The sequence below is a fragment of the Mobula hypostoma genome, chromosome 27 (genome assembly GCF_963921235.1).
Source record: "Mobula hypostoma chromosome 27, sMobHyp1.1, whole genome shotgun sequence".
NCBI lineage: Eukaryota > Metazoa > Chordata > Chondrichthyes > Myliobatiformes > Myliobatidae > Mobula > Mobula hypostoma.
In genome coordinates, this window is record NC_086123.1 from 21,306,682 (window position 1) to 21,334,520 (window position 27,839).

General features: G+C 43.3%; 1 protein-coding gene across 8 annotated transcripts in view; it reads left to right on the forward strand.

Moving 5' to 3' along the window:
- cux2b (cut-like homeobox 2b) overlaps positions 1–27,323 on the forward strand; it is a 351,466-nt gene extending 324,143 nt beyond the window's left edge. For all 8 annotated transcript variants that reach the window (XM_063034539.1, XM_063034536.1, XM_063034537.1 and 5 more), the window contains 6 exons: positions 175–941; positions 4,529–4,688; positions 7,189–7,464; positions 11,964–12,152; positions 17,258–17,531; positions 22,183–27,323. In XM_063034539.1, the coding sequence (XP_062890609.1) occupies positions 175–941; positions 4,529–4,688; positions 7,189–7,464; positions 11,964–12,152; positions 17,258–17,531; positions 22,183–23,032 (2,516 nt within the window). In that variant the 3' untranslated portion in view covers positions 23,033–27,323. The remainder of the gene's footprint in view (positions 1–174; positions 942–4,528; positions 4,689–7,188; positions 7,465–11,963; positions 12,153–17,257; positions 17,532–22,182) is intronic.
- Positions 27,324–27,839: the final 516 nt, after the last annotated feature.

Below are 27,839 nucleotides of genomic sequence, written 5' to 3' on the forward strand. Positions count from 1 at the left end.
TTCTGTATATACTTCATGTCCACAACTCCTTGAGCATTTTGAAAAATAGTTTTTAAAAAAAATTTTGCATGCTGAGATGGGACTTCCATTCTAATTTGGAAAGAAAATAGGTATTAGCACTCGGAGGAAAGGGGGAAAGAAAAGAAGCACTGACTTTCTTTCTTTCCTTTTTAGTTGAATGTAAGAGCTCTCCCTTGCCTGTGTGCAGCACAAGTTCCAGCAATATTGCCGGTTCAGATGAGGCGATTCGGTCTATTCTGGAGCAGGCCCGGCGAGAGATGCAGGCCCAGCAGCAAGTTCTGTTGGAGATGGAGACCAGTGGCGGCAACAGCAATGCCGTGACAACCCCACACGTCGAAACTTTACCAGCCACAAACAAAGTCCCTCTTTCCTCTTCGATTAAACAAGAAGAAGGCATTGCAACTAAGAGTTCACAGACTCCTCTCAGTGTCGTCTCACCTGCAGCTTTTGTGCAGAGCATAATACGAAAGGTGAAGTCCGAGATCGGTGATGCTGGGTCGTACTTTGACCAGCACTGGGCCAACGACAGGAACGTGGCTCATCGCCTGTACGCTTCGGTGTCGCCCTCACCGTCATCCTCTTCCTGCGGCTCATCTGGGGCAGGAACCGTCCGACCGTGGCGAGCGGAGCCCAGCGAGAGCGGCAAAAGTGGGAGCGGTGAGGAGCAGTCAGCCGGACTTGAAAGTACAAATAAACTTGTGGGCGTAAAATCAGAGGGCAGCCCGGACTCTCAAGGTATGGGACAACTCTCTGTGTTCCCTGCTTACGTCCCCCGGTCGCTGAAACCAACAGTACCTCCGCTGACTCCAGAACAGTACGAAATGTACATGTATCGGGAAGTGGACACTCTGGAATTGACCAGACAAGTTAAAGAGAAGCTGGCCAAAAATGGGATCTGCCAGAGGATCTTTGGTGAAAAGGTAAGAGTTGATACGGATTAATTTACAAGCTCTTCCCCAGCCTTATCAAGTTTTAAAGAGATTGTGCAATGCTCCGTGAAGAGGGCCAGTTCGTGATTGTTTTTTTTAATAAAATAGAACTGCGGAAGGGACCTTTCTAGATCAACGGTCTCTCACTCTGTCATTACTTATGCCACTGGTATTTAGGGCAGCAATGAAGGTCCTCCATCTCGGGCGGTGTTCAGGACTTCCTTCATCGTGTCAGTAGCTTCCTCTCAGTTTTCACCACTGTCAGTCACACAAGGCTCGGGCAGAGACTCAGGAATACCATCGCAGTCAGATGTAGAGGGATCCTTTGTTGCTGTTTCCGTAGTTTTACCAGTCGGGGTGGTTAGCTGTCGTAGGAGATAGAAAAGTACAGTTCAGGCCCTTCAGCCCATGATGTGGTGCCAATCTTTTAGCCTACTCCACGATCAATCTAACCCTTCCCTCCATCTTATCACGTTGCCAGCTCTCTTATTGTGAGAGGACAAGGTGAGCGTTGCGCGAGGATAGGTGTCACACAATGCCACACAGTTACAATGCAAAAGCATAAGAAACGGGAGAGGGCCTCGGCCTCTGATGCCTGCTTGGCCATTTTGTAAAATCGAGGCTGATCTTCTACCTCAGCTGAGCTGCAGTTTCTTGCACTAACCCCATATCCCTTTGTTTAATTAATATCCAAATATTTATTGACCTCTGACCCCAGTGACTGGACCTCAAAGTGATTCAAAGTAAATTTATTATCAAAGTACATACGTGTCATCATCTACAGCCCTAAGATTCATTTTCCTGCGTGCATGCTCTGTAAATCTATAGAATAGTAACTATAACAGGATCAATGAAAGATCAGCCAGAGTGCTGAAGACAACAAACTGTGCAAATGCAAATATAAATAAATAGCGATAAATAACAAGAACATGAGATAATGAGATAAAGAGTTCTTAAAGTGAGACCATTGATTGTGGAAACTTCTCAAATGATGGGCAAGTGAGTGTGGTTATCCTTTTGTTCAAGAACCTGACGTTGTGAGGTAGTAATTGTTATTCAACCTGATGGTGAGATTCCTGAGGTTCTTGTACCCTCTACCTGCTGGCAGCAGCGAGAGAGAGAGTAGGGCCCGGGTGGTGGGGATCTCTGATGTTGGATGCTGCTTTCCTACGACAGCGTTTCATGTAGATGTGCTCAATGGTTAGGAGCGCGTTACCCGTGATATACTGGGCCAAATCCACTACCCTTTGTAAGATTTTCCATTTAAAGACATTGGTGTTTCCATACCAGGCTGTGAAGCAACCTGTCAATATACTCGACACTACACATCTGTAGAAGTTTGTCAAAGTTTTAGATATCATGCTCAGTCTCCGCAAACTCCTTAGGAAGTAGAGGCACTGCCGTGCTTTCTTCACAATTGCACTCCTCTGAATTAGTAACACACAGGAATTCCATAGCTCTCTTCAATAAAGAATCCCAAAGATCTTTGGTGAGGACCTTTTCTTCTTCTCATCTCAGTGCTGAATATCTGACTCATTATTTGCTGGGACTGGTTTTTTCACACCCCACCCATGAGAAGAGTAGTTCCTGGACCTGTCCTGTCAAGCCCGGAAGAATTTTGTTTCTTCTAAGCTTGATGGTATAAGCCTAAGTTACTTAACTTCTCCCCCGAGGAAGGATAAACCCCTTGACTACTGACCATCCCAGGAATCAATCAGTGATTATTTGCTTCATTCCTTCTGTCACATCGCCCTTCCCTTTGGTAGGGAGACCAGAGGTACGCACTATTCCATGTACAACCCGTGTTCTGTATACCACAGAGAGACAACTTTACTCTTGTGGTCACGTCCATTTGCTATGACATACCTGAGGTCCTGGGTAGTCATGTCCTGGTGTGTCCAAGAACACCCAGGACCCTATGAATGTCAGCACCTTTCCAGCTCACTCTCTATCGTACATTTTTCTACCAAAGTGGATGACATCATCTTTCCCACTTCATCGTCCATCTGCCCTGTCCCTCATCCGTTGACGTGGGCTGTCCATATCACTTTGAGCTGCCCAACCCATCTTCCTCCCAACCCAGATAAGGTGTCACCACTGAAGGAGTGAGCCAGTGAATGTGTATGAGGGGCTGCGTACCAGTCAGCAGTTGTTCTTGGTGAGTGTTACTGCAGTCAACAATGCAGCTCGAAGGGTTGCAGGAGAACTGGGGTTATGAACATAAGCCTGCCTCTGAACACCATTTTTTTTTTTGCCGGGACTGGAGGACCTGAGATATAAGGAAAGATTGAATAGCTTTGGACTTTATTCCCTAGAATGTAGGATACTGAAGGGAGATTTGTTAGAGGCATATAAATTCATGAGGGGCATAGATAGGGTAAAGGCAAGTAGGCTTTTCCCACTGAGGGGTGGTCATGGGTTAAGGGTGGAAGGTGAGAAGTTTAAGGGGAACGTGAGGGGAAACTGCTTCACTCAGAGGGTCGTGAGAGTGTGGAATGAGCTGCCAGCGCAAGTGGTGCACGTGAGCTCAATTTCAACGTTGCTATCGGACCCAGGGCCCTGCCGCCTTGATGCGCTTTCAGGCCCAGGCCCTGCCACCTCAATTCAGCCCATACACGACCTTTCCAAGTTGGCTCAGCTCTCAAATCAAGCAAAACCTTGGGTCTTTCCTCGCTGCACCTCGCCTCGGTTCTGCTGCATCGAGCCACCTCCCGTATACGGGCTCATTCCCCGCTCTCTGACCGGGACGTGCTCCTCCGGGATTTGAGTATTTGAAAAGCAGCCGTTACCCAACAGCGACCGACTGCGCTGGCCTCCGGTGATTCTCTGTAATTCGCTCGTCGGTGCTCCGAAGTGCCTCTGGTGCCCAGATGCATAGCTTTGATGCAAATATGAGATTATGCTGCAGCTCGTCATAGCTGAAATATCGAACTGCGTGCTAGCTCTGCACGTGCTGCGCAGGGAACTACAGTGACGGCGATCCATGCTCGATGCCAACAGCGAGCTCCCCCCCCCTACCCCCAGTGGGGGCTGCCCGTACGCAGTGAGTACACAGCTGGTCCCCGGCAAGCTCCTTTACTCGCCAGCACAGTTGTTTTTTTTTCTCCCCTGAACCAGAGTTTCCAATCTAATTATGAGAGCTGAGCTGAAGAAAAATGATTATTCCAATGCTGTATTGCCTTGAAAGCTGCTGAGGTATAAAACAAATTTTTATGCTTCTGTTTCTCACTGGTCTCCTCAAAACAGCAACTAATAAACTTGTCCAAACCCATCGCTTTCAGTAATCTATCTTCACTGCAATGAAAAGCATGCTCACCTGATGCAAAACTGTGAAGAATATTCATTTGTCAGAAGCTAAACATCTATAAGTGGATTTCCTATAATACAGGAGTAATATGATGGGCAAGACTAAAAATCCATTTAAATACTGCAATAAAATCCACAGAGCGATGGGATTGTCATTCTCCTGTAAAGTAATCTGTCCCATATAACATATTCCCATTTCAGTAAAGCTATTAACAGGACTGGATTGAAGGCTGGGAAATTATTTGCTTCCCCTCATCTTTCCTCTGTGTCAGGTGCTGGGCCTGTCCCAGGGCAGTGTGAGTGATATGCTGTCTAGACCCAAGCCGTGGAGTAAACTGACGCAGAAAGGCCGCGAGCCTTTCATCCGTATGCAGCTGTGGCTTATTGATAAATTAGGCCAGAACGCGACGCACCCCGCACAACCTGTACAAGGTAAGATATTTTGTTGTTCATGCTGGTATTAATGAACGTTTTATTCCACCCTTTAACCTCTAACTTATTTTTATACAGTTCTTTATTCTTCATAATTGTTGTTCATTGTTGCGTGTCATGCCAGCACACCACAGTAAATCCCTAACACACAGAAACGTAGGTGGTGAATGAAACCCACCCTCGATCCTTTTCTGTTAGGGACTCTGAAACCATATAATGGAACTTGATCATTAACCAGATAAGGTAAGCAAAGGTAAGTTTTGGGCCGAGACCCTTCTTCAGTCCTGAAGGAGGGCCTCGGCCCAAAACGCTGACTGTTTATTAATTTCCATTGATCCTGCCTGGCCCGCTGAGTTCCTCTCGCATTTTGTGTGTGTTGCTTTGGATTTCCAGCATCTGCCAACTTTATCGTGTTTAAGCTAAGTATATAACAAGTTTTCTTCCTGATTTCTATTTAATCATTCAGTCATTCGTCTATCTATCTAATATATCTAATCTATCTATCGAGATACAGCGCAGAATAGGCCCTTCCGGCCCTTCGAGACATGGTGCCTAGCAACCCCTGATTTAACCCTAGCCTAATCGCAGGACAATTTACAATGACCAATTAACTTACCGACCGGTACATCTTTAGACTGTGGGAGGAAACTGAAGCACCCGGAGGAAACCCACACGGGAAGAACGTACAAACTCCTTACAGACAGCGGTGGGAATTGAACCCAGGTCGCCTGTACTATAAAGCGTTGTGCTAAGCGTTGTGCTAACCACTGCGCTACTGATTCTTAAAACTTCCAAGAAACATCAGATTCTCTTGCAATTGTTTATGTGGGTTTTCCTTAGGGTATAAAAAAACACAGGGGAACACTACCGCCTGCGGATTCCCACCAAGTCACATACATCATGACTTGGAAATATATCGCTGGTCCTTCACAGTCACTGTGTCTTCACCCTACCCTTGATCCCTGTGGGAGAACCTTCCCCTGAAGGACGACAGAGGTTCAAGAAGACAGCTCACCACTCACCTAGGAGCTACTGAAGATGTATGACAAGTGCTGGCATTGTCAGTGAAGTCCGTGTTCCTGCACAATGAATTTCAAATTCCCCATGGGAAATAGTGCAAGTAAATATCCGTTAACCACGTCTCAAACTTTCACAATATAAGTGAGGGTTTAAGTTCAAAGTACATTTATTACCAAAGTATGTATACATTATACAACATTGAGATTCGCCTCCTAACAGGCGGCCACAAAACAAAGACACCCAAAAGAACTCATTTAAAAAAGGACTGTAGTACGCCTAATGTGCAGAGGGGGAAAAAAACAAATCATGCAAACGATAATAGTGTCCTGAACTGAAGTCCACAGAGTCGGTCTACAAAACCTTCATTCAGCACAGAGGAGAAGCAGCAAACTGAACCGGCCTGTCCCTTGCCCTGGGCCCCGACACCCTGACTTTTTCGATCTGGCCCAGAGCTCAAATCGTTGTCCAAACATTGGATCCAGTTGCTTTGATATGCTCAGGGGTTTGGACCCCGATGCCTTTATTCATCCTGTACCCGACCTAATGTCTGAAAAGTTTATATATTAAAAATAAGATGCTAGAAATACTCAGCAAGACAGGCAGCATCTATGGAGAGAGAAATAAAATAAATATTTCAGGCCAATGACTCCTCATTTATAACTTAGTGCCTGTACAGCGGACTTTAATGCCAGTTCAAAACCTCCATTTGAAGACTTTGAATACCCCGAAGCAATCACAGTGCATTCAGGGGAATCAGGTCTTGGATTGACTGTTAGCCAGGAGATTCATGTTTTTCCACAGGAAACTGAAGTAGTGGAAGTAAGCTTATTTCCACATCCCCTCAATGTTACAGTAATCAAACTTGCCTCTCTGGTTAAAATCTAACCAGAAGACACTAAAAATACTCAGATCAGGCAGCATCTGCGGAAGGAGAAGCAGCTAACGTTTCAGATCGAAAATCCTTCTTTTCTAAACTAAGAAATTAACTCTGTTTATTTTTTCCACGGATGCTGCCCAACCTGCAGAGTGTTTCCAGCATTTTCTATTTTTATTCTGGATTTCCAGCATCTGCAGTTCTTTGATTTTTTTTAAAACTCTGTGCTTGCTGCAATGTCCTGTGCCTCTCCTTCAGATCCCAGACTGCCTGATCCATTCATCCTCTCTGCACTATCTCCCCCCGATCTTGCGTTGCTCTTTGCAGTCTGGTCATGATGCTCTGCCAGTGTGAAGGCCAAGAACAGGGGTCCTTTGGGCTGTAGCATTTAAATGGAAGGGATGTAGACTTGGCAGAATTCCTGCCCCCGCCCCCCCTCAAGTGCTCACATGCTCTGAGATTCGAGAACTACTTTTGAAGTGTGTGGTTCGGTGCCAAACAGAGTTTGGTCTTGCTAATTAATAAAATGCATTCAACTTCAAAAAGAAACATTTGGAAGATGTCGTTACAAATTTTTTTTTCCCCTCTCTGACTTAATTAAAACAGCAAACAATGCCATTCAGCCCAGATATTCTCCGTCGCCTCCGTCCAGCCCCGCGGTCTGTGAGAAGGGCCAACAGGAACCAGTCACTGCTGCTCTGGAAAGCACAAAAGAGAACCAGCAACCCGAGAGCCAATCATCTTCCCACTCGCTGTGCGGTAAGGGTCTGTCCAATGGCCAGTCACCTACAGGCATTCAAGAAATGGTGGCCATGTCTTCAGAGCTGGACACTTACGCCATCACCAAAAAGGTTAAAGAAGTGCTAACGGACAACAATTTAGGTATTGTACATTTTCCGGTAACTTTCAGTGTGGCTTGTCCATCGAATTGCATTTTCTTAATACATTACTGATGCATTTATGTATCTTGGGCTGTTTTATTTAGAAATGCAGCTTTCATCCTCTGAAATCCAGAAACAACACTGGTTTAGAGTAAATAGATATTTTTTCTGTCTCCTACCCTGATCCCCTGGACTTTTGGGAAAGTAATATACCACTTGCACTGGAACCCTACTGTACATGAATGCATGAAGCATTTGTAGTTTCTAGGAAGGTTTGCTGCTTTAAATATAAAGTAGTGACGATTTGAAAGGGAAGAATCCAGGAAGCGATTAAAATAAATTGGTTGGTGACAGGAAAAAACAGAATGAGGCCCAGGCTGTCCCTCTCATGTTTAAGTTGTGTTCCTCAATTGGATTTTGAAATTTGTTGTAAAAATGATCAAGATCACAGGCACTAATGTGTTTTCAAGGCAGGAGAGCGTTTAAGGTGGACATCTTAAGGAATTGGATTCTTCTGTTGGCCCTAGCACAATGATAACATTCTGACCTCAGTCGGGAGATCGTAGCAACAAGACCCCCTGCAAAGGTTTGAACTTATCACGGAGGAAGGTGCTTCACTGTTGGAGGGACACCTTCGAAACCCCCTTAGGGGAAGCAATGCACGCATCTCTTTAATAAGGATATAAATGCTTTGAAGGCATAAAAGAGAATTACTACAATTCTTCCAGAACTGAGGGGGAAACTACATTATCCCCCTGAAGAATGAAGTCTATGAGAAGGTCTGGTACACAATAAAATGCTATGGATCTGAAATAATCAAAATCCAGTTTAATATCACTGGCACTTGTCATGAAATCTGTTGACTTTGTGGCAGCAATACAATACATAATAACAGAAAAAAAGCTGTGTATCATGGTAAGTATATATTAAATAGTTAAATTAAATTAGTGCAAAAATAGAAATAAAAAAAGTAGTGAGGTAGTGTTCATGGGTTCAATGTTCTTTCAGAAATTGGATGGCGAGCTCTTCCTGAATCGTTTTATGTGCTTCTATGCATCCTCTTTAATGGCAGCAATGAGAACAAGGCATGACCTGGGTGGTGGGGATCCTTAATGATGGACCTCTTAGAGGCACTGCTCCTTGAAGATGTCCTGGATACTACGGAGGCTGGTGCCCATGATGGAGCTGACTAAGTTTACAGCTCTCTGCAGCTTGCTTCGATCCCGTGCAGTAGCCGCCACCCATACCAGACGGTGATGCACCCAATTAGAATGCTCTCCACTGTACTTCTGTAGAAGTTTTCGAGTGTATTTGGAAACATCCCAACTCTTTTCAAACTCCGAATGAAATGTAAGCACTGCCATACCGTCTTTGCAGTTGCATCTCTGTGTTGGGGCCAGGTTAGATCCTCAGAGCTGCTGGACACCCAGGAACTTGAAATTGCTCACTCTTTCCACTCCTGATCTCTCGATGAGGACTGTTGTGTGTGTTCCCTTGTCTTACTCTTTCTGACGTCCACAATCATTTCTTTGGTCTTTCTGACGTTGAGTGCAAGGTTGTTGATGTAACAACCACTCGATATGCTGGGTATCTTTGTAGATGGAGAAACAGAGTTAACGTTACAGAGCAAGGGTCGTACATCACTGACCCGCAGCATCACTTTCCCACAGACGCTGCCTGACCTGCTGAGTATTTCAAGTCTGTATTGATTTAGTGGAGGTGTTTAGAATTGTGAAGGGTTTATATCAACTGTTGGTACAGAAGATGTTATTGAGTTACTGAAGGGTCAGACACCGGGGGGGGGGGGGCTAAGGGTTAATGTATTCAACAAAAGAAGCAGGGCTGCGGAAAGCCATATTTTATGCAGCAGTTTGCTGAGATTCAGAAAATGCTGCAGCCTGAGTGCTCATTAGGAGTAGGTTCAGTTGGCTTCGAAATGGGGTCCGGTAAATCCTGAAGGAAAAATCTTGAGGAGACTCGGTGAGTGGACAAGGAAAAGGGATTAAATTCTGGCTCTTTGAAACATCACCATCCATACCATACAGTTCCATCTTAAGTGAATGCTTGTGATCACACCACACTATTTAGGAAGAGCAAGAGAGATTTTTAGTGTCTTGGCCAATATTTACTTACCAAGTAAAATGTCTAAAATAGATTTGGTTGTTTTCTGTTGTTGTGTGTAAACCTTGCTGTACAAAACCCGGCAACTAAAATATTTCAAAACACTTTATTATAATCTGTGTACAACTTTGGGCCATCTGAAAGTGGTGCAAAAGTGCATTTTTGTATTTACTGAAAGCACTTGGGTAACAAATGAGTCTATGGATCTCTTCATTAGATCTCTGCTCACGATGGGTGGGTGGGGTACGGGAATCTGATAAAACCTAAGTTTACCAGGCAGCAGTGGGAAAAGAGCACGGCCTGAGTGGTTGGAAAACTGCTCAGTTTGAGACTTTCAATTTGGGATTGGGAAGATTTGGAAGGAGCCTAATTTGGGCTTCTGTTCCTACCATTTTGCTAGCAGTTAATCCCACGGCCTTCTCTTCTGGATCAGTACAACGATAGTATAATCAGGGGAAGAATTCAGTGGGTCAAGCAGCATCTATGGAGGCAAGCAGCAAATGTCAGCATTTTCTGTCAGGATCCTGCAGCCATGCTGAGTTCTTCCAGAAATTTTGTTTGTTTTTTCCCTTCCAGATTCCAGCATCTTACATTCTCCTTTGTCCTTGTTTCCCTTGTGTATGGCTTCATGTTTAACCTTTGCACTTTGACCTTCATATTTAAATAGTTCTGAGCACTCAGAGATCCAGTTGTTGTTTTGGCGTGAGTAATTTTGCAGATAGCCTTATCATTTAATAAATAATTCTTCAGTTGCCAAGAGGATTTAATGAATTAATGGGATTTAATGAATCTTATTGGCGTCTGTATGTGCATGTCTACGGGTTTCATGGCATTGGGCCATGTCTGAATATTATTCTTTGGCAAGAGCAAAAATAACCAATCATGAACATGGGGGGGGAGGAACAAAGATGGGTTGGATGCTATCAATGCAAAGCAGTGAATGAACATTCAAAATGTTTTAAATAGCAACTCCTATCCCCCATCATACTCAGCATTTGCCGTTGCAAGTAGGTTTTCCAGTAAAGCGAACCGGGAAAAGTTACTGTACAAGGAATTGAGATTGTGGGGTAATCCCTTGGAGGCCCATGCAGCTCTGGGAAATATTTATGATGAAGTCTGCACACTCAGTTTGTACTTGTCTCTGTTTCCCTGGCTGCTAAAACCTGACTGCAAGAGGGTCTTCTCCAGAAACATTGAAGTTTCTGTGTTGTGTGTGTGCACAAGTTATTAGAGCAAATCAGATACGAACTCTGACATTTACTGAGATAATGCGCCTGAACAGAACAATTCGAGGCAGTGCCTTGTCTTTCATGTGTTGTTTCTGTTCCAAGTGCAGCGTTCTGCTTTGAATTTTAGCCCCTTTAATCTCTTGTTTTGTGCAGTTTTCAAAATGCTTACAGAGGCTGTGTTTGTTTACATTAACATCAAAGTTAAAAAGCTGTTTATTGTAAATAGTAGACTTCTGGGAAGAACTGTACCAACTTGAGAGAGTATTGAATAAAAGTTTATAGATGATTAAATTGTGCAGCAAGCTTAGCGCCCAGGAGAGAAATAATTCATTTACAGAGCAAATCCAAATTGTTTCAGTCGTTTGGTTTTCGGTATTTTATTGTGTGCCTGTCATAAATCTCCATGCACTAAACAGATGGCCTTTCTAAAGTTCATCCATATTTTTCAAAGATTTCTGTGGTATTTATTATTCATCTGCTAAGGAAAGCAATTTTACTTATTTTCCAGAGGAAATAAAAAGCAGATACTGTAGCTTCTGTACATTTTTCAGTTGTAGACAGGGGCTCTCCACGTCAGCATCCATCTTGTAGTAACCTGACATGAGGTGTGACCAGTGTACAGGGTAGCTTCAATTCTGTCACTTACTGCAACACTTTGCCCCCAGACTGTTTTGATTTTTTTTTTTAAAAAACCCTATTACAAAATAACACACGCCAGGCAATGTCACACGTAGATAAGTTTTGAAACCTGCCCATTGATTTGCAATTAATTTTCATTTAGGCAGAGATTTCTGAGTCAATCTTGTAAGAAAAGTAACCATTAGTTTTCTGATGGTTCAGGGAAGATCCCCAGTTGATTAGAAAATTCTCTCTTGTTGTTGTTGTGCTTCCCATGAACCAAACACCATGTTTTAGCTGGTGTAACTCCTCTACCCATGAGCAGTGCATCCAACCTAGCGTGAATAGTGCCAAGGGAAATCGGATATTAATCAGCATGATCCACACGCTGAAGTGGCTGCAGCGATGGACATGTCATGCATCCTTGAAGAAAGTTGTGTAACTCGTTGCTGTTTTTAAACCTTAAAACATGTCTAATGTTATTTTCTCTTCTTCCCCCCCCCCCACACTCCGTGACAACCACCCCTCCCAGGTCAAAGGTTATTTGGAGAGAGCATTTTAGGACTGACACAAGGCTCTGTCTCTGACTTGCTTTCTCGACCCAAGCCCTGGCACAAGCTGAGCTTGAAGGGGAGGGAGCCGTTCGTTCGCATGCAGCTCTGGCTGAATGATCCCTTCAATGTGGAGAAGCTGAGAGACATGAAGAAGATGGAGAAAAAAGGTAATCTGTCTTCAAAGTATGCCACCTGCTTTGCGCACCAACAAGTAGCTTAAATGTATGCTTCTGCATTGTTCCCCGTTTTTATGCTTCTGCTAATTGTAGATTTAGCTGATGAGGCTAATTCAGATGCATTTTGTTAGTCAAACTCCTTCTGATTTCCCACAATATGTGTGTGCTGTTCAGTCCCATTTCTATTTGTGGTCTTATTCAAGTTGGGTAAAGGTACTACTTCATAACACAATATACAGCCTATCTTCTTTCATCAATTGGGCGACAATAACATAGTGGTTAGCACAACGCTTTACAGTACCAGCGACCCAGGTTCAATTCCCACCTCTGCAGTTTGCACGTCCTCCCCGTTGCTGTGTGGGTTTCTTCTTCCAGGTGCACTGGTTTCCTCCCACAGTCCAAAGACAGACCGGCTGGATGTTTACTTGGTCATTGTAAATTGTCCCGTGATTAGGGTAGGATTAAATCAGGGGACTGATGGGCGGTGTGGCTCGAAGAGCTGGAAGGGCCTATTCTGCAATGTATCTCAATAAATAGATAATCTACTGAAAGCCTCTGCAGTATCCCTTCTCCAATGTACATGTGCTTTCGGTTCAAGAGTTATTTGATTGTCAGCAGAGTGAAGAGATAACTAGGTGTGTTTCTTTTTAAAAAGTGGTGGTGTGGAGATAGGTCTCTACCAAAGGAGGTGAAAGGCACTCCTTCCCTCTGCTGGCCTGCAGGTCACCCTTGGGCGAAGTGTAGCACCTGCTTAGCCACCCCCCCCACCCCCAAATTAAGGTCACGTGAAGCCATGGGAGCAGGTGGTGGATGATCGTACGAGCAGCTGGTGCAGATCACAAGTCCTGGTTATGCGACCACTGATACCAGGCAGACAATCTCTGAATAATAGCTGGGGTCACTGCTTTGTAAAGACACTGCCCAGGGGAAGGTCATGGCAAACTACTTCTGTAGAAAAATTTGTCAAGAACACTCATGGTCAACAGATGGAAGACCATGATCACCCACGTCATACAACACAGCACGTACTAACTGATGATTAAGGAAGTATCTGTATGGACAAGTTCAAGAACTTAAGTGGAAAATCCTAGCAACAGCTAACGGATCTGACAGCTTCGGTGGAAAGGAAGCAGAATTTATATTCTTCATAAGAATGGGAAAAAGAAGAGACGAGCCCAGATACCCCTCGCTTGTTCTTTGCCCAATCTACTGCACTATATTCAGTCCTCACAGTGGGGTGAAGAAACCAAATACAGATCGGGTGATTCCTCTGTGAAGCATCTGTGTTCTGTCTGCCGGAGATAAGCCTGAGTTTCCAACTTCTTGCCCCTTTAATTTTCCCTCCTGCTCCCTCTCCATACTGACCTTCTTTGTCCTAGCAAGGAGTAATATGCATAGGTTGGGAGTACAGTACCTTGTCTTTCACATGGGTGTGATGCAGTTTAGATGAAAATTTTTTAGATAAACAAAAAAGCCCCATAAAAGGGACAGGTGAGAAGAGTAACGGAGAGATGCACCGACTCTGTGCTTTTGCCACTCAGACCCCACTGCCTGAGAGTTTTGGTCACATTCTGACTCGAGAGAGCTCAGATTAGTCAGGTATAGACAAGCAACACGCAGACACAAAATGCTGCAGGGAGTCAGCAGGCCAGGCGGCACCCGTGGAAAAGGTACGACATTTCGGGCTGAGAGTCTTCATCAGGATCTGTCATAGGTAGAGTGGATATTTCCTGTAGTGGGTGAGTCTAGGACCAGAGGGCACGGCCTCAGAATGATAGAGGGTTGTCTATTTACAGCAGAGATGAGAAGGAATTCCTTTAGGTAGAGGGTAGTGAATCTGTGGAACTCATTGCCACAGACGGTTGTGAAAGCCAAATCATTGAGTATAATTAAAGCGGAGATTGATAGGCTCTGGATTAAAGTAAGGGTGTCAGAGGTCATGGGGAGAAGACAGAAGAATGGGATTAAAGGGAGTAATAAATCAGCCATGATGGAATGGCGTAGCAGACTCAATGGGCCGAATGGCTTGATTCTGCTCCTATGTCTTATGGTCTTGTGACGGGGGCTCAGCAGCTCTTGGGGCAGGACAGTATATTGACAAAAGTCACAATTAATACATTACAGAATCAACTTTGATTAAGTTACTGGTCTGAGTATCTGCATCAGGCAGATTCTTGTCACCACTGCCATTAAGAAATGTGAACAGCCCCTCAATAGACTCTGCCTCTTGGAACCTCTGTGTTTCTCGTTTGTGAACGTGGTGACTGCAGGGCAGGGGCCAGTCTTGCTGGGGCTGAACGTGCTGGGGTGTGATCTGCCTCGATGCCTGTCTGCTGCTTTGAAGCAGGGCCTGATTTATGATCACCGACGTACGATGTGAAATTAGTTGTTTTGCAGCAGCAGCGTAGTGCAAGGTCATAAAATTACTATAAATTACAAAAGCAAATAGTGCAATAAAAAGGAATGATGAGATATTAATCGTGGACCATTCAGAAATCTGATGGCTGAGGGGAAGAAGCTGCTTTCAGAGTCATTGTGTCTCCTGTACCTCCTCCCTGATGCTAGTAATGAGAAGAGGGCAAGACCTGGATGGTGAGCATCCTCGACTGAAAGGGATTCATAGTTACTACGACTTCCCTCTTATCATACGAACTGTGGACTTCTATGATCTAGCCCATGATAACTGGACTATTGCCCCATGGTATTTTACTGCATATCGCTCCTTCCTTCTTGCCTTGGGCCTTTTCTAGTCCCTTTGCACTGTCTCTTTCTTGAACACTGTTAGATTCTCTATGCTTTTGACATGAGCATGACAGAAACTGCCCAATGCAAGATAACATTCAGATCGTGTTATCCCCAAGCTCCAAGCACTGATGGAGTTCCTGTCAATGCCTGCCAATCTTAGAGCTTCAGACAAAATGATAGAGACTGGGTGCTGGCAAGAGCAGAGTATTAAATCCTGTGGGGCTCATTTACCCCGAATGACCCAAGGAATATATCAAACTACTGGTATTTGTCTCTCTGCTCCAAATTCTCCCTCTACCTCAAGGACATTAAACAGGGGTTTCCAGCCTGCAGTCCATATAACCATATAACCACATTACAGCACGGAAACAGGCCATCTCGGCCCTTCTAGTCCATGCCGAACTCTTACTCTCACCTAGTCCCATGGACCTGCACTCAGCCCATAACCCTCCATTCCTTTCCTGTCCATATAGCTATCCAATTTAACCTTAAGTGACAACATCAAACCTACCTCAACTACTTCTGCTGGAAGCTCGTTCCACACAGCTACCACTCTCTGAGTAAAGAAGTTCCCCCTCGTGTTACCCCTAAACTTTTGTCCTCTAATTCTCAACCCATGTCCTTTTGTTTGAATATCCCCCACTCTCAATGGAAAAAGCCTATCCATGTCAACTCTATCTATCCCCCTCATAATTTTAAATACCTCTATCAAGTTCCCTCCTCAACCTTCTATGCTCCAAAGAATAAAGACCCAATTTGTTCAACCTTCCTCTGTAACTTAGGAGATGAAACCCAGGTATCTTTCTAGTAAATCTTCTCTGTACTCTCTCAATTTTGTTGACATCACAGTCCCCTTGCTTAATACTATCGGTCCATGGCATAAAAAAGGTTGGGAACCCCTGAGCTAGAATCTTTGGCTTAATTTTCAATAAACCATTGCAGCATAAAGCTAATTTCAAGATGATGTTTACCATCAGGCTTAATGGTTTGGTATTCCATGGTAAATTGAAAATTAACCCTTCTGTCTCCCATGTATATGTAACAATGTTCCCTCCAATTTTTTTTTTACTGCTGTGAGGACCAATCACTGCTCTGAGCAGGAAAGTTGTACACGGCTTGTAAATTGCGTGGCATTTTAAATGGTTTTTTTGTAATACACTTACTATGAATATTTAGAATGAAAATTGAAAAATCACATACTTCTAATTTTATTTATTAATTGAAGGGTATAAAGAAGTGCAGTACAACAAAGAAAATCTTTCATATTTCATAAACCTTTTCCAGCTGCGTGGCAACGAAGGCTATGTGTGCGGGAGCATTTCAGTTACTGTGTGGCCTGCACAGCTTAGAGGGAATATAATCCGCAATCTCCTTTCAACAAAACAAGAGAGATAAATAATTATTTTATTTTATTTTTAATCTTTTTCTATCCCTTCTTCCAGTAGTTTAATTCCTTTGTAAAGCACTTGCAAGCAGTACAAGAGCCTGAATCTCAGAATATGAACTTAGTTCCACGGAAAGAGACACCTACTCTTGAAAATGTTTATCATGCCAGTTTCCAATGGCAGCCACCACTACTATACTAAATGCAATTTATGCTGGATGCAAAAGATGTTTCAGCAAGCCAATATGCATATCATTGTCTGTACAGAGGCTTTGCACATCATTTGTCTCTCTGTCCATCACAGCTGGAGTGTTAAAGTCGTCAAATTTCATATTTGGGAAGGTGTAATAACTCAGAATTGAAGGGTTACAAAATAGGCTAAAGAGCAATCTGTCTTGGACTCCCAACTGAAAACACTTGGTGTTGAATGCAGTGATTTGAGTATTGCTGGCAAAACTGTTATTTAATGTATTGCCCCTGATTGTCCATGAATTAAGAGTCATTTTGCAGGGGGGAGATACATTCCTCAGTCTGGAGTCACCTTATAGACCAGACTTTATAAGTGTGACATGTCTATCCCCTAAAGAGCATTCAATGAACTAGATGGGTTTCTGTGACAATCTGGTCATTTCATGGTCACTATTACTGAAATCAACTTTTTATTCCTGACTTATTTAAGTAACTGAATTTAAATTTTCCAGATGCCATAATGGGATTTGAACCTAGCCACAGGTCATTAATCATGATTACTGGTTCAGTAACTCTTTGCCACTGTACCCCACAACAGTCTTCCAAAATGTTTTAATGTTTGCAAGGAGAGGAATTAAACTTCTCCAACCTCAAGCATGCTCCACATCTCTCAGAGGGCCTGTGTCTGAGAGAAGCCTGGGACTCCAGTGTCAGGCAGGAGGGAGGAGGAAGTGAATAGCAATATGGTACTAATTATTCTTATAATTTTTTTCCTCAGCGTATCTGAAGCGTAGATATGGATTAATAAACACGGGATCTGACAGTGATTCTCCCAGCACCCGATCAGAATCAGCCAGCCCAAGCATTCCGCACCAAGTATTCCATCATTACCAGGTGAAGAAGCCCAGGGTGGTGCTTGCTCCTGAGGAAAAGGAGGCCCTAAAGAAAGCCTATCAGCTGGAGCCATACCCCTCCCAGCAGACCATTGAGAGCCTTGCTGCTCAGCTCAACCGTAAGACAAGCACGGTCATCAATTGGTTCCACAATTACAGGTCAGTGCACTGTTCAAAGGTTTATAAACAAAGCTTTGTTTTCTTTTTTTTTTACCTATTTGTGGGAGAATGTGCATCAGAAACTGAAGCAGCAGATTCTGGTGTTGAACCAAGCTTTAGATCTGAACCTATTGCTGCCTGTCCTACTGGATACAAGAACCTCCTCTTGTGCCCAGATGAGGCCACCCTCAGGGTGAGAGAACAACACCTTATATTCCATCTTCGTACCCTCTAACCTGATGGCATGAATATCAATGTCTTCTGCTAGTGAACAAATCTCAACCCCCTCCCCCCCCACCCAACTTCCTCTATTCCCACTCTGACCTTTCACTTCTTCTCACCTGCCTCTCATTTCCCCCTGGGTCCCCTCCTCCTCCCCTTTCTCCTATGGTCCACTCTCCTCTCCTCTGAGATTCTTTCTTCTCCAGACTTTGACCTTTCCCACCCATCACCTTCCAGCTAGCCTCCTGCTCCTCCCCCCCCTCCCACCTTTTTATTCTGGCATCTTCTCACCTCCTAACTGAGGAGGAGCTCTGCTTTCTGTCTGAGGCAGCCTGGTGCGCACTTGATGGACTCCTCTCAGCCACTGTCTGCGCTGATACCTTCACCGATGTTCCCGTGGCTGGCAATCGTTGCAGTGACCATTCTCTGTTAGGAGCGGGGATCTCATATTGCTAATCCCCAGGACTTTCCAGCTTCTTAGTTCATTTATATACTAACCAGTGCTGGACTCCACACTGCCCTTCTCTGGGCCTAGGACCCAAAGCTCAGCCTCTCCTGAGTTGATTGTCTTCATTTATTGGAGCAAACAGTTTGGGCAGCCAAGTAAAGAAATTAGTCACCAGGGGGTTTCAAGATAAAAGAGTCAAGATTATTTATTGTCATTCTTCATTACATGAAGAACAGAATGATTGTTTGGACCTGAGGCAACATAAAAGAACACAATAAGCATAAAAACCACAATAACTATACGTATAAAAGCAGTCCTGTAAACCAGTCTGGGTTGCTACCGTGCTGGAAGTTCAGCTGGGATGTGATGTACCTGATGGTCAAGCAGCCTGTGGTCATTAATGATCTGTTGTCACACATAAAATAAAATATCCTGTCAATCTGAGGGAAATACAGGAGGGCTGTGGAGCACAGATTGATAGGGCTGGAGTGAACTGAGAAAACCCGCGATGAGAACGACGCGCATCAGAGTTGAGGCAGCTTTAGCTACAGATGAGAATTTTCCGTTTTTTGTTACCACGGACCTAACATTGACACTAAACCACTGAAAGTAGGAGTGTGGCACTCAAGGCAGTGTTCACTTCCCTGCCAGTCCTCTTAACCTTAGACTGACTTCTGATCTACAGGGGAGTCCATCTCGATGCTAAGTATTGAACCCTCCTATATTTCTCTCTGGTTGATAGGAAATATTATTTTATGTATCACAACAGACAAAGATTCAATAATAGATCCTTCATAGCTCCTAGGGTTGACAATTCCAAAGGCTTATGACCCCCTTTTATGCTCTGTTTTATTTTCTGCCTACTGAAGTTGATAGCCTCATCTACTCCAAATTCAGAAGTTTTACTCACTCACTTAGCTTTGCTATATATCTTTCCAGAACCTTTGCACCCTTCTCCACTTTTCATCAATAGATACTCTCAACCCCTTGAGTCCTCAGTAATAGTTGGGAACGCAGGACTGATCACACTGGACCTCACTAGTTACAGTCTGGTGACCTGGAAGTGATCTGTTTATCCAGAACCTGTTTGTTAGCCGTTTTCTGACCGTGTTAATATTATTTGTTGTGTGCTGTGTCTAATGACTTGGGCGATCATGGTCGATTATTGTTCTAGGCAAATTTTTCAACAGAAGTGGTTTGCCCCGTTGCACCCTTCTGAGCAGTATCTTCACAAGACAGGTGACCCCAGCCATTATCAATACCCTTCGGAGTTTGCCTGGCCTGGCTTGAGTGGTCGCATAACCAGGACTCGTAGCTCCTCCCGTAGCTTCACCTGACCCTGATCAGGGGGCTAAGCAGGTGTTACACCTTGCCCAAGGGTAACCTGCAATTACAAGTGCACCCCTGCTGTAGTGACGTTCCATCTGGCATCTGATCACATGTATGATGTATGCCTTCTACAAATACATCCTCTGGTTCCTTTTCTCCACACTACTTGTCACAATTCTGAGGGGAACTGCTGAACTAATGAGCAGAGGTGTGTACAAATTGGGCCTGCAGAGACAGACGCAGATTAAGGCTTTGATCTTTTAGTATGCAGGAAAGAGTTGTAGAGGGAAAATAACACATTCTCCTGAATGTATTCTATTACCACACCACTGTAGCTTGAGAAATGGACAATGACTCAAAGATAGCAATCTTCTTTTAAAGATTAAGAAATCAAGGTTAAAGGTATCAAAGGCTTCGTTCAGGAATGTAGCTTGCATTAAAAGGTGAAGAATCAAGCTGGAATGTCTGTGAAAGTACTTGGGCCTGAACTTTGGAGTCATTGGCAGCAACGTGGCACTCATAAGCTGCCCACAGATACTAAGCTGCTCTCTCTTTCCCCATCTCCACTGTGACATTGAATGTATCTCTATCTCAAGGGAGATTGTGGCTTCCAACAATGGAAGTAATCAAGAAGTGAGATCACTCGTTCAGAATGAAGAACAGTCTAATAAATCAGAAGGTCAAAAGCACAGCTCATAATATACTTCATAATCGTTCTACAGCAAGTGAAGTTAAAGGCAAAAGGTGTAAAGTACTTTGCCGGAGGAAAGCTAACCGCAGTATTAAAGTTATTTTCTCAGGGCCAGACAGGTTGTTCAATAGTACTTGGGAATTAATACGCTCCTAATAACCAGGTTCTATTTAATTTAGGAAGGTTTAAAAACTAGTTTCCAATGTTAATGCTTCTGGAGTTTGTGTTGACATGAAATTCGAGAGGTCTCAGCTCCAGATTACTTCAAGTTCCTTGAAAGGTTTCTGACTTTCAAAGTGAGGGAAGGAACTGCAGAGTTACCATAAGATGAAATTCAAACAAAAATGGTATCTTGCAAATCACAATCCCTTGTTTCCATTGCAACTTTTGACATGATTATCTCCCTGTCCAGTAACCCTAAACTATTGCACCGTGCAATTATGGTGAATGGATTTGGCAAAAACATTGCTGAATGATTTTTGATAACATAGGAAGGCGAAGAATGAGCTGGTTCATCTGGCTGCTCCGCGAGGTTTGCTCGACTCTGTGCTGAACTGTTGCCGTGGCCGGCAACTAATGGGCTCCTGAATCGACTACTGCAATGACTGGCTTCGTGTCTGTGGACTCACTTCCACGAACTTCAGTTCTGAATGCTATTTGCTTTCTTTTACTGTTTGCACGAGTTGTTTTATTTTTCTCTACGCATTGGGTGTTTGACAGTCTTTTTTTAATGGGTGCTATTGGGCTTCCTTATTTTGTGGCAGCCTGTCAGGAGATGAATCTCAAGCTTGTATAAAGTGTGCATACTTTGATAATAAATGTACTTTGAACTTTGAATCCGTCCTAGTGTTTATTCTTCAATGGAGCTTCATCCACGTCTCTTCCCAACTCCATCAAACATGTCCTTCTCTTCGTATCTGCCTGTATACACTCAATGGACTCTTTACGAAGTACCTCCTGTACCTGATAAAGTGGTCACTAAGTGTAGGTTTATGGTCTTCGGCTGCTGTAGCCTGTCCATTTCAAAGTTCAGTGTTGTGCGTTCAGAGATGCTTTTCCGCACACCGCTGTTGCAACGTGTGGTTATTTGAGTCATTCCCAACTTCCTGTCAGCTTGAACCAATCTGGCCATTCTCCTGTGACCTTTTCATTTTCGCCAATGGAACTGCCACTCACTGGATGTTTTTTCCTATTTTTATCACCATTCTCTTTAACTCTAGAGACTTTTGTGCATGAAATTCCCAGGATATCAGCCGTTTCTGAGATACTCAAACCACCCCATCTGGCACCAACAATCATTCCACTGTCAAAAGTCACTTAGGTGATTCTTCTTACCCGTTCTCATGTTTTAGTCTTTGAACAACAATTGAACCTCTTGATCGTGTCTGCATGCTTTAATGCATTGAGTTGCTGCTACGTGATTGGCCGATTAAATATTTGCACTAATTTTTTTTTTAATTCATTTACGGGATGTGGGCATCACCAGCTAAGCCAGCATTTATTGCCCATCCCTAGTTGCCCTTGAGAAGGTGGTGATGAGCTGCCTTCTTGAACCGCTGCAGTCCCTGAGGGGTAGGTACACCCACAGTGCTGTTAGGGAGGGAATTCCATGATTTTGATCCAGCGACAATGAAGGAGTGGCGATATGTTTCCAAGTCAGGATGGTGAGTGACTTGGAGGGGGATTTCCGAGTGGTGGTGTTCCCAGGTATCTGCTACTCTCGTCCTTCTAGATGGTAGCGGTCGTGTGGCTGGAAGTGTACCTAATAAAGTGGCCACTGAGTGCATTTGAAAATGTAAAGATGTTAATTAACTGAAAAGAATTCCTTCTAACATAAGTTTTTACTCCTATTATTTTTAGTACTGGGAAAAAAATATATGGAACGGATTGATCTTTTCTCATTTTGAACTTCAGATCCCCTTATTGGTTTACTTAATGATCCTGTTTAATGGTGTCTGCAGGTCCCGTGTTCGAAGGGAAACGCTTGTTGAGGATCTGCAGGAGAACGATACAGACCAGGAGCCAACCGGCTGCCAAGGGTACGCACACCACAACAATTCTCTGAGTGGCGGCCAGCCACAGAGTTCTGACTCGGAGCCCGAAGACAAGAAGGTCGTCTTTGCCGAGATGAAAGGCAGGCCGCCGCCGGCTGCAGTGACGCACGCGGAAGCTGGAATGGAGATTAAACAGGAGTTCCGGGATCGCGGTGAAGAGGAGGATTATGACCACTGTGCGACCTGTTGCGTGGAAGAGGACGTAGGAAGCATGGCTTCATCTGCGCACTTCCCTGCCGCTCTGAAACAGGATCGAGCAGACTGTAACCATGAGATCCATTCATTAAAAACTACCACAGTCCTGCATATCCAGAATCCTCAGTGCTTGATCATTGGTACATCTAACTATGACAAGTTTCACGTTAATTCGTCGGATCTGGCATCTCCTGGCAAGTCTCCAAAGCCAGACGAGTACGTCCCTGCGCCTAACATGGCAGAAAGCAACGGTTTCAAAGCAATTTCTGAGCTTGCGTGTGGCGGTGTGGAGGTGGCTCTGAATTCTCCTGCGGCCTCTTCACCGGGCCTCGTGCCAGCTTCACCAGTCCCATCCTCCTCCGCTCCCATCTCTCCCTCGCCTCCCAGTGCCCCACAGGGGCAGTGCTTGATTCCTGGGACTGATAACGTTCCTCTACAGCCAAACTCGAAGCTAACGAAAAGCATCCAGAGACGCCACGCAAAGATGGCAAACCTGAATAACATCATTCACCGCCTGGAGAAGGCGGCCAATCGAGAGGAGCCCACAGACTGGGAATTCTAACGAGAGGTTTTACTCCGGGCAGTGAACTTGACACAAAACCACAGGAGGTGACAATTGAACTCGTCAAGAGCAGAAAGAATTTTAAATGTTTAATTTAAATTGAGACTTGGGGAAAGACAAAACTGCAACAGTTTGTGCAGAAAGCTTTGAACTTTTTGAATTCATTCTTCAATTAATCTTCCAGAATCACGTTTAGCATCTGAGGAAACAAATATTGACCACTATTTTAAACAAAAAAAATCAAACAACTTTTAGAAAAAGAAATATTTATTTGTACATGTCTTATATTAAGGACTGGTTGAAAACTCTGCTGTAGCAGTTTTCCTATTTGACATTAGCAACAGAATGAAAATAACAAACATTGATTTCAGTGCCATTAAATGCACACTTGAAGTCCTGTACTTTGCCACAGGAAGAGATTAAAGACTATAGTCTAAAGCCATTAAACAGCACTATGATCCAGAAGGCTGACCAAATTTGCTAGCTCATGGATAGAAATTGTTTTCTTAATTTTTGTCTTCAAGACAATTAATTCATAATTACCAGAAGTAAACTCTGATATAGTCAAGAAGACTCTAAAAATAGGAACCTCGACACCAGGAACTATGTTCTTAGTTTTGATCATGTGTTTTCAAACATTTGTAACACAGGGTGTTATGTGCAATTGTATATGTTGTAGAAACTTCTGCAATAGCCTTTCTTGAACAAGCTAAAGCATGGTACGTGATTAACTCTTCACTCCTGTTAGATACTCGCCTGTGGTGTTCTGAAGAATACCAATGTCCGTTGAACAGAACGTTGCCCAGCAAAAAGAAGTAATTTTGGGAGTTTACATTTTGTGTTTGTAACTGACTATGGGACTATGAATCAAACTCAGTAAAGCAGAAGGGGCAGCGGACAAAAATCTCCGATGGAGGAGAATAAATTTCACTTCCCATGTTGCCACGGCCTGGCGCTCAGCAACTGGACCCTGATCCTTGCGTGAGCATCCTCCAGTCCTAACAGTGCAGCTGGCCTCTTTCAGATCAATCCTGATTTCTATCCACATTTTGAAGGGTTTCTTTCCCACCTCCCCCCACCCTCCCCCACCACCCACCTTTTTAAGATGTAGTCGATGTGATGATGTTTGGTGTAATCTCACTGCTGAAGATTGATGTGGGTTTTGGCTCTTCAGGGTTTCCTGCAGCACTTGATTTTGTCTTGCAACAGATTTAAATCCTGTTTTGCTCAAGGCTACGGTAATGCACTCGATCAGATTCAACTGATCTTTTTTATCCCTGCGTTCATCTTACCTTATCTTTTGTATTTGTAAAACAAAAACATGAAGGCTGATCCCTATCTAGCCTTTGTAGTCTTTCTCAGCACTTAGCCTCTAAATACAATATATTTCCGTTGGTATTGTGTAAGAGTTTTGACATGCAGATTGATTTATTCTCTGATGTGCTGTCCCAAATATAGTCCTTCGGGTCACTATTTTACATTAATTGCCTCAGATACTGCAGGCTGCGACCGTCCAAGAGGAAGGACAACTAAAGAGCAATTCAAAGGAAGGCAAGCCATGCGCGCTGAGTTTATTCCTTTCGTGACATTGTTTGTACACGTTTGAATTTAAGCTGTTCTCAGTGGTGTTTTATAGTTAAATCTTTAAAAGATAGCGGATGTATTTTCATCCTCAATATAAGAAGGAGTCAGAACAATTAACATTAGATACTAAGCGAATCAGCCATTTTAGATGTGCCCTTTTTAGGCCGAGATTCTGCAGTCTATTTGACCTGATGCTAAAATATGCATTTTGTTCCCATTATACATGCAGGTTTACCCTGCAGACCAATCTCAAGATGGCAACTGTATTAAACCAATTGTCATAAAAATTCTGTGCAGCTGTTGCTGAATTAAAGATGTGCAGGCTTCAGTGTGACAGTTGAGCCAATACAATCAATGTTTAACAATCAATCTATTGAGCACATTCAGCGAGAAAGGTTGCCTTCACAAAACACTGTTTGAGGCCAGGAAATATGAACACACAGGCTAATATCACTCTTTGGATCCATAGCATTACGTTGCTTAATGCTGGAAATCAATTTCTCTTTAAGCATCCTCTACTTAGAGCTGTGGCTTGGACACAGTTCAGCAGAAACGAAGAGATTTCAATTAAGTTTGTCTTTGTCCAGTCGACGATTGTTATTTACCTGTTGGTGAAGGACCAGTACTCTGCCACTCAACTGAGGACTGGAAGGGCCAAATTCTTTCAGTCACGCAGATTTGAAACTCTCTAAGTCTGCATTTTTACTCCAGTGGCTGGTAAGTACATCCTGGTAAAGAAAACTGGGAATATGCTCTGTAACTATACTCTCAGTTTTTGCAATTAACAGCATATTGAATTCAATGTATAATCAATATTAAGCATATTGAATTGAGTGTAAAGTCATTCAGCATGAAGTGAGGTGGAAAGGGAGAAAGGTTTCATTGAAGAAGGCATTTTTAAAATAATCCAACTGTAAGCAAATTCTAAAGAAATGATACTGCACTCAGGTAGCCGTAAATATTCAGCTGCAGAGAGGTTATAATTAATCCTCAACGCTGTTTAAAAATTCACAAGCCAACTACCCTTTCTGGCCTATTAAAAGAGTATCTCATGGTGAAGTACCACACTTCCGTGTATTTTAAAATGTCAAATCCTGTCAAGATTCTGGCTTAACAGAGCAACTCAGACAATTGCTTCCTGATTCCTAAATTGAACTGTGTATCTGGTGACAGTGGGACTTGCTGTCTAATTTAATTAAAAATAAATGAGTTCTGATGCTTTAATGTAACTGTACAGTCCAAGCCAACAGGATTAACTAAGTACTGTCAGTGGTAGTTTATTTAATTCTTGCTCTTCCTCATCTAACTTGCTAATTCCAATTAGCAAGTAGTTTGTATTTCTAACTCTGGGTTTATTGGTAATCATTGTTATTTGCTATGCTTGGCAATACAAAGTCCTCTTCACGTATCAAAGCATAATCTTTGCCTTAAAGCACAAATTCCACGCATTTAACTTTGTCAGTGTGATGTTAATAATCTGGGGTTTAGTCCAAGACAAGTTTCATTGTAATGGGTGTAAATTCCCTGCTGTAGTTCTTATGTAACTGTGCATGTTGGTCTTCACCATGGGGATTGGAAACCCAGCGGGGTAATATCAAGGGACCAAAAGTGAAGGCTCTCAAGCAATCTAAAGAAAAAGAAAACTGAGGCTAAGAAAAGAAGGTTACAAAATGTTTAAGCAAGTATTTTGGTTATTAAACTTGAAATAAACTGTCCGGTGTCCCAGCGATGTGGAACCATGCAACACCAGATTTATTTGGCCCATCTTGTGTTTATCAGTCCTTTGAAAGAAATATCCAACTTGTCCCATTCTCATCTTCGATTGCCTTAGCCCAGCTATTCTCCCAAGTGTATATCCCTGACAGGAGAAAGTCTTCAGATGCTAGAAATCCAAGGCAACACGCACGCATAAAATGCTGGAGTAACTCAGCAGGCCAGGCAGCATCTATGGAAACGAATAAATGAAGTTTCCGGCCGAGACCCTTCCTCAGGACTTGAGTTGCCTTTCAGCTCATGTACGTGCATGTAGAGATCCAGCAAGATGGACGATTGGCCTCATCCTGTTCTGAATGATTCTACCTGGTTGGGACGTGAAATGAGTATAAATGATTCTCAGTGACTTCCTGGTTCTTCTGTAGATTAGCTGAAGGCTCTGGTCTCGAGTTACTGACCATGCGCAGTGGAAAGAGTTCTCCCTATTTATCTGTATCGAAACCCCGAGGTTCTGAAGAGCTCCGAGGTCCCTTCTGCTCCCCAGAACAGTGGTCCACAACCCTCTTACCTTTCTGACAAACCCTTCCGTCGTCCTTTCCAAAACCCTGACTTAATTGAAACTCATCCAGGGATAGTTATGAGAGCAGTCTCTTCAGTATTGGCATTTTTCTGCTCTGTGCTTGCATCCATTAGGAGCTAGTTCAAGCTCATTACACTGTGGATCATTATTAAATTAATCAGTTTCTATTAAATCCCAGGACTCAGTGGCAAAAGGACAGTACTTCAATGCTGCTATAACAGCCTGTTCGCCTGATCAAGCGGCTTGTGAGCCATTATGATTGAATGGACCTTCCGATGGTTCAATATTTTATAGAGGTTTGTTTTTAAAATTAATTTAAATGAGCAATAATCTTTATTGCCAATCCCATAAGTGGGTACGTTTTCATTTATTTTTAAACAATAAAATATTTTACTTGCCATGTTACAGATAGAATAGCACTATTAACAATTCTACAGCAGCCACTAATTAAGGAATACTGTTCCATTGGAGCCCATTAAAAGGATGTGTTTTAATTAATTCATTTCATTGAGTTTTTATTTTCAGAGAAAAGGATCCTTCAAAATAATGTCCAAGAGAACAATATTTCACATGAGTTACCCATTCTAAAATGGCCCTGTCCCCAGAATGACATAGTATGAATGAGATCCTTACCATGAAACTATTGGTGGAGGTTTGGCTGACACAGCCGATGTACTTTGTAGAAATATGAAATTGTAAAAAAAAAGGTTTAGCCTTAAATATCCCAAAAGTCAATCTCCTTACACAGTCCTAATGTGCATTTAAAACAAAAAAGATGTCTTTAAAATCAAACTGCTCATAGTTTTTAATTTCCTTAAAGACCCAACAGCTGGGCCTAATAGTTACTCAGGACTGTTCACTCATTTGCTCAGTGAGGGTCTCAGGATGTGAACACTCTGCAGAGAAAATGAACCAGGTACAAGCCCCTGC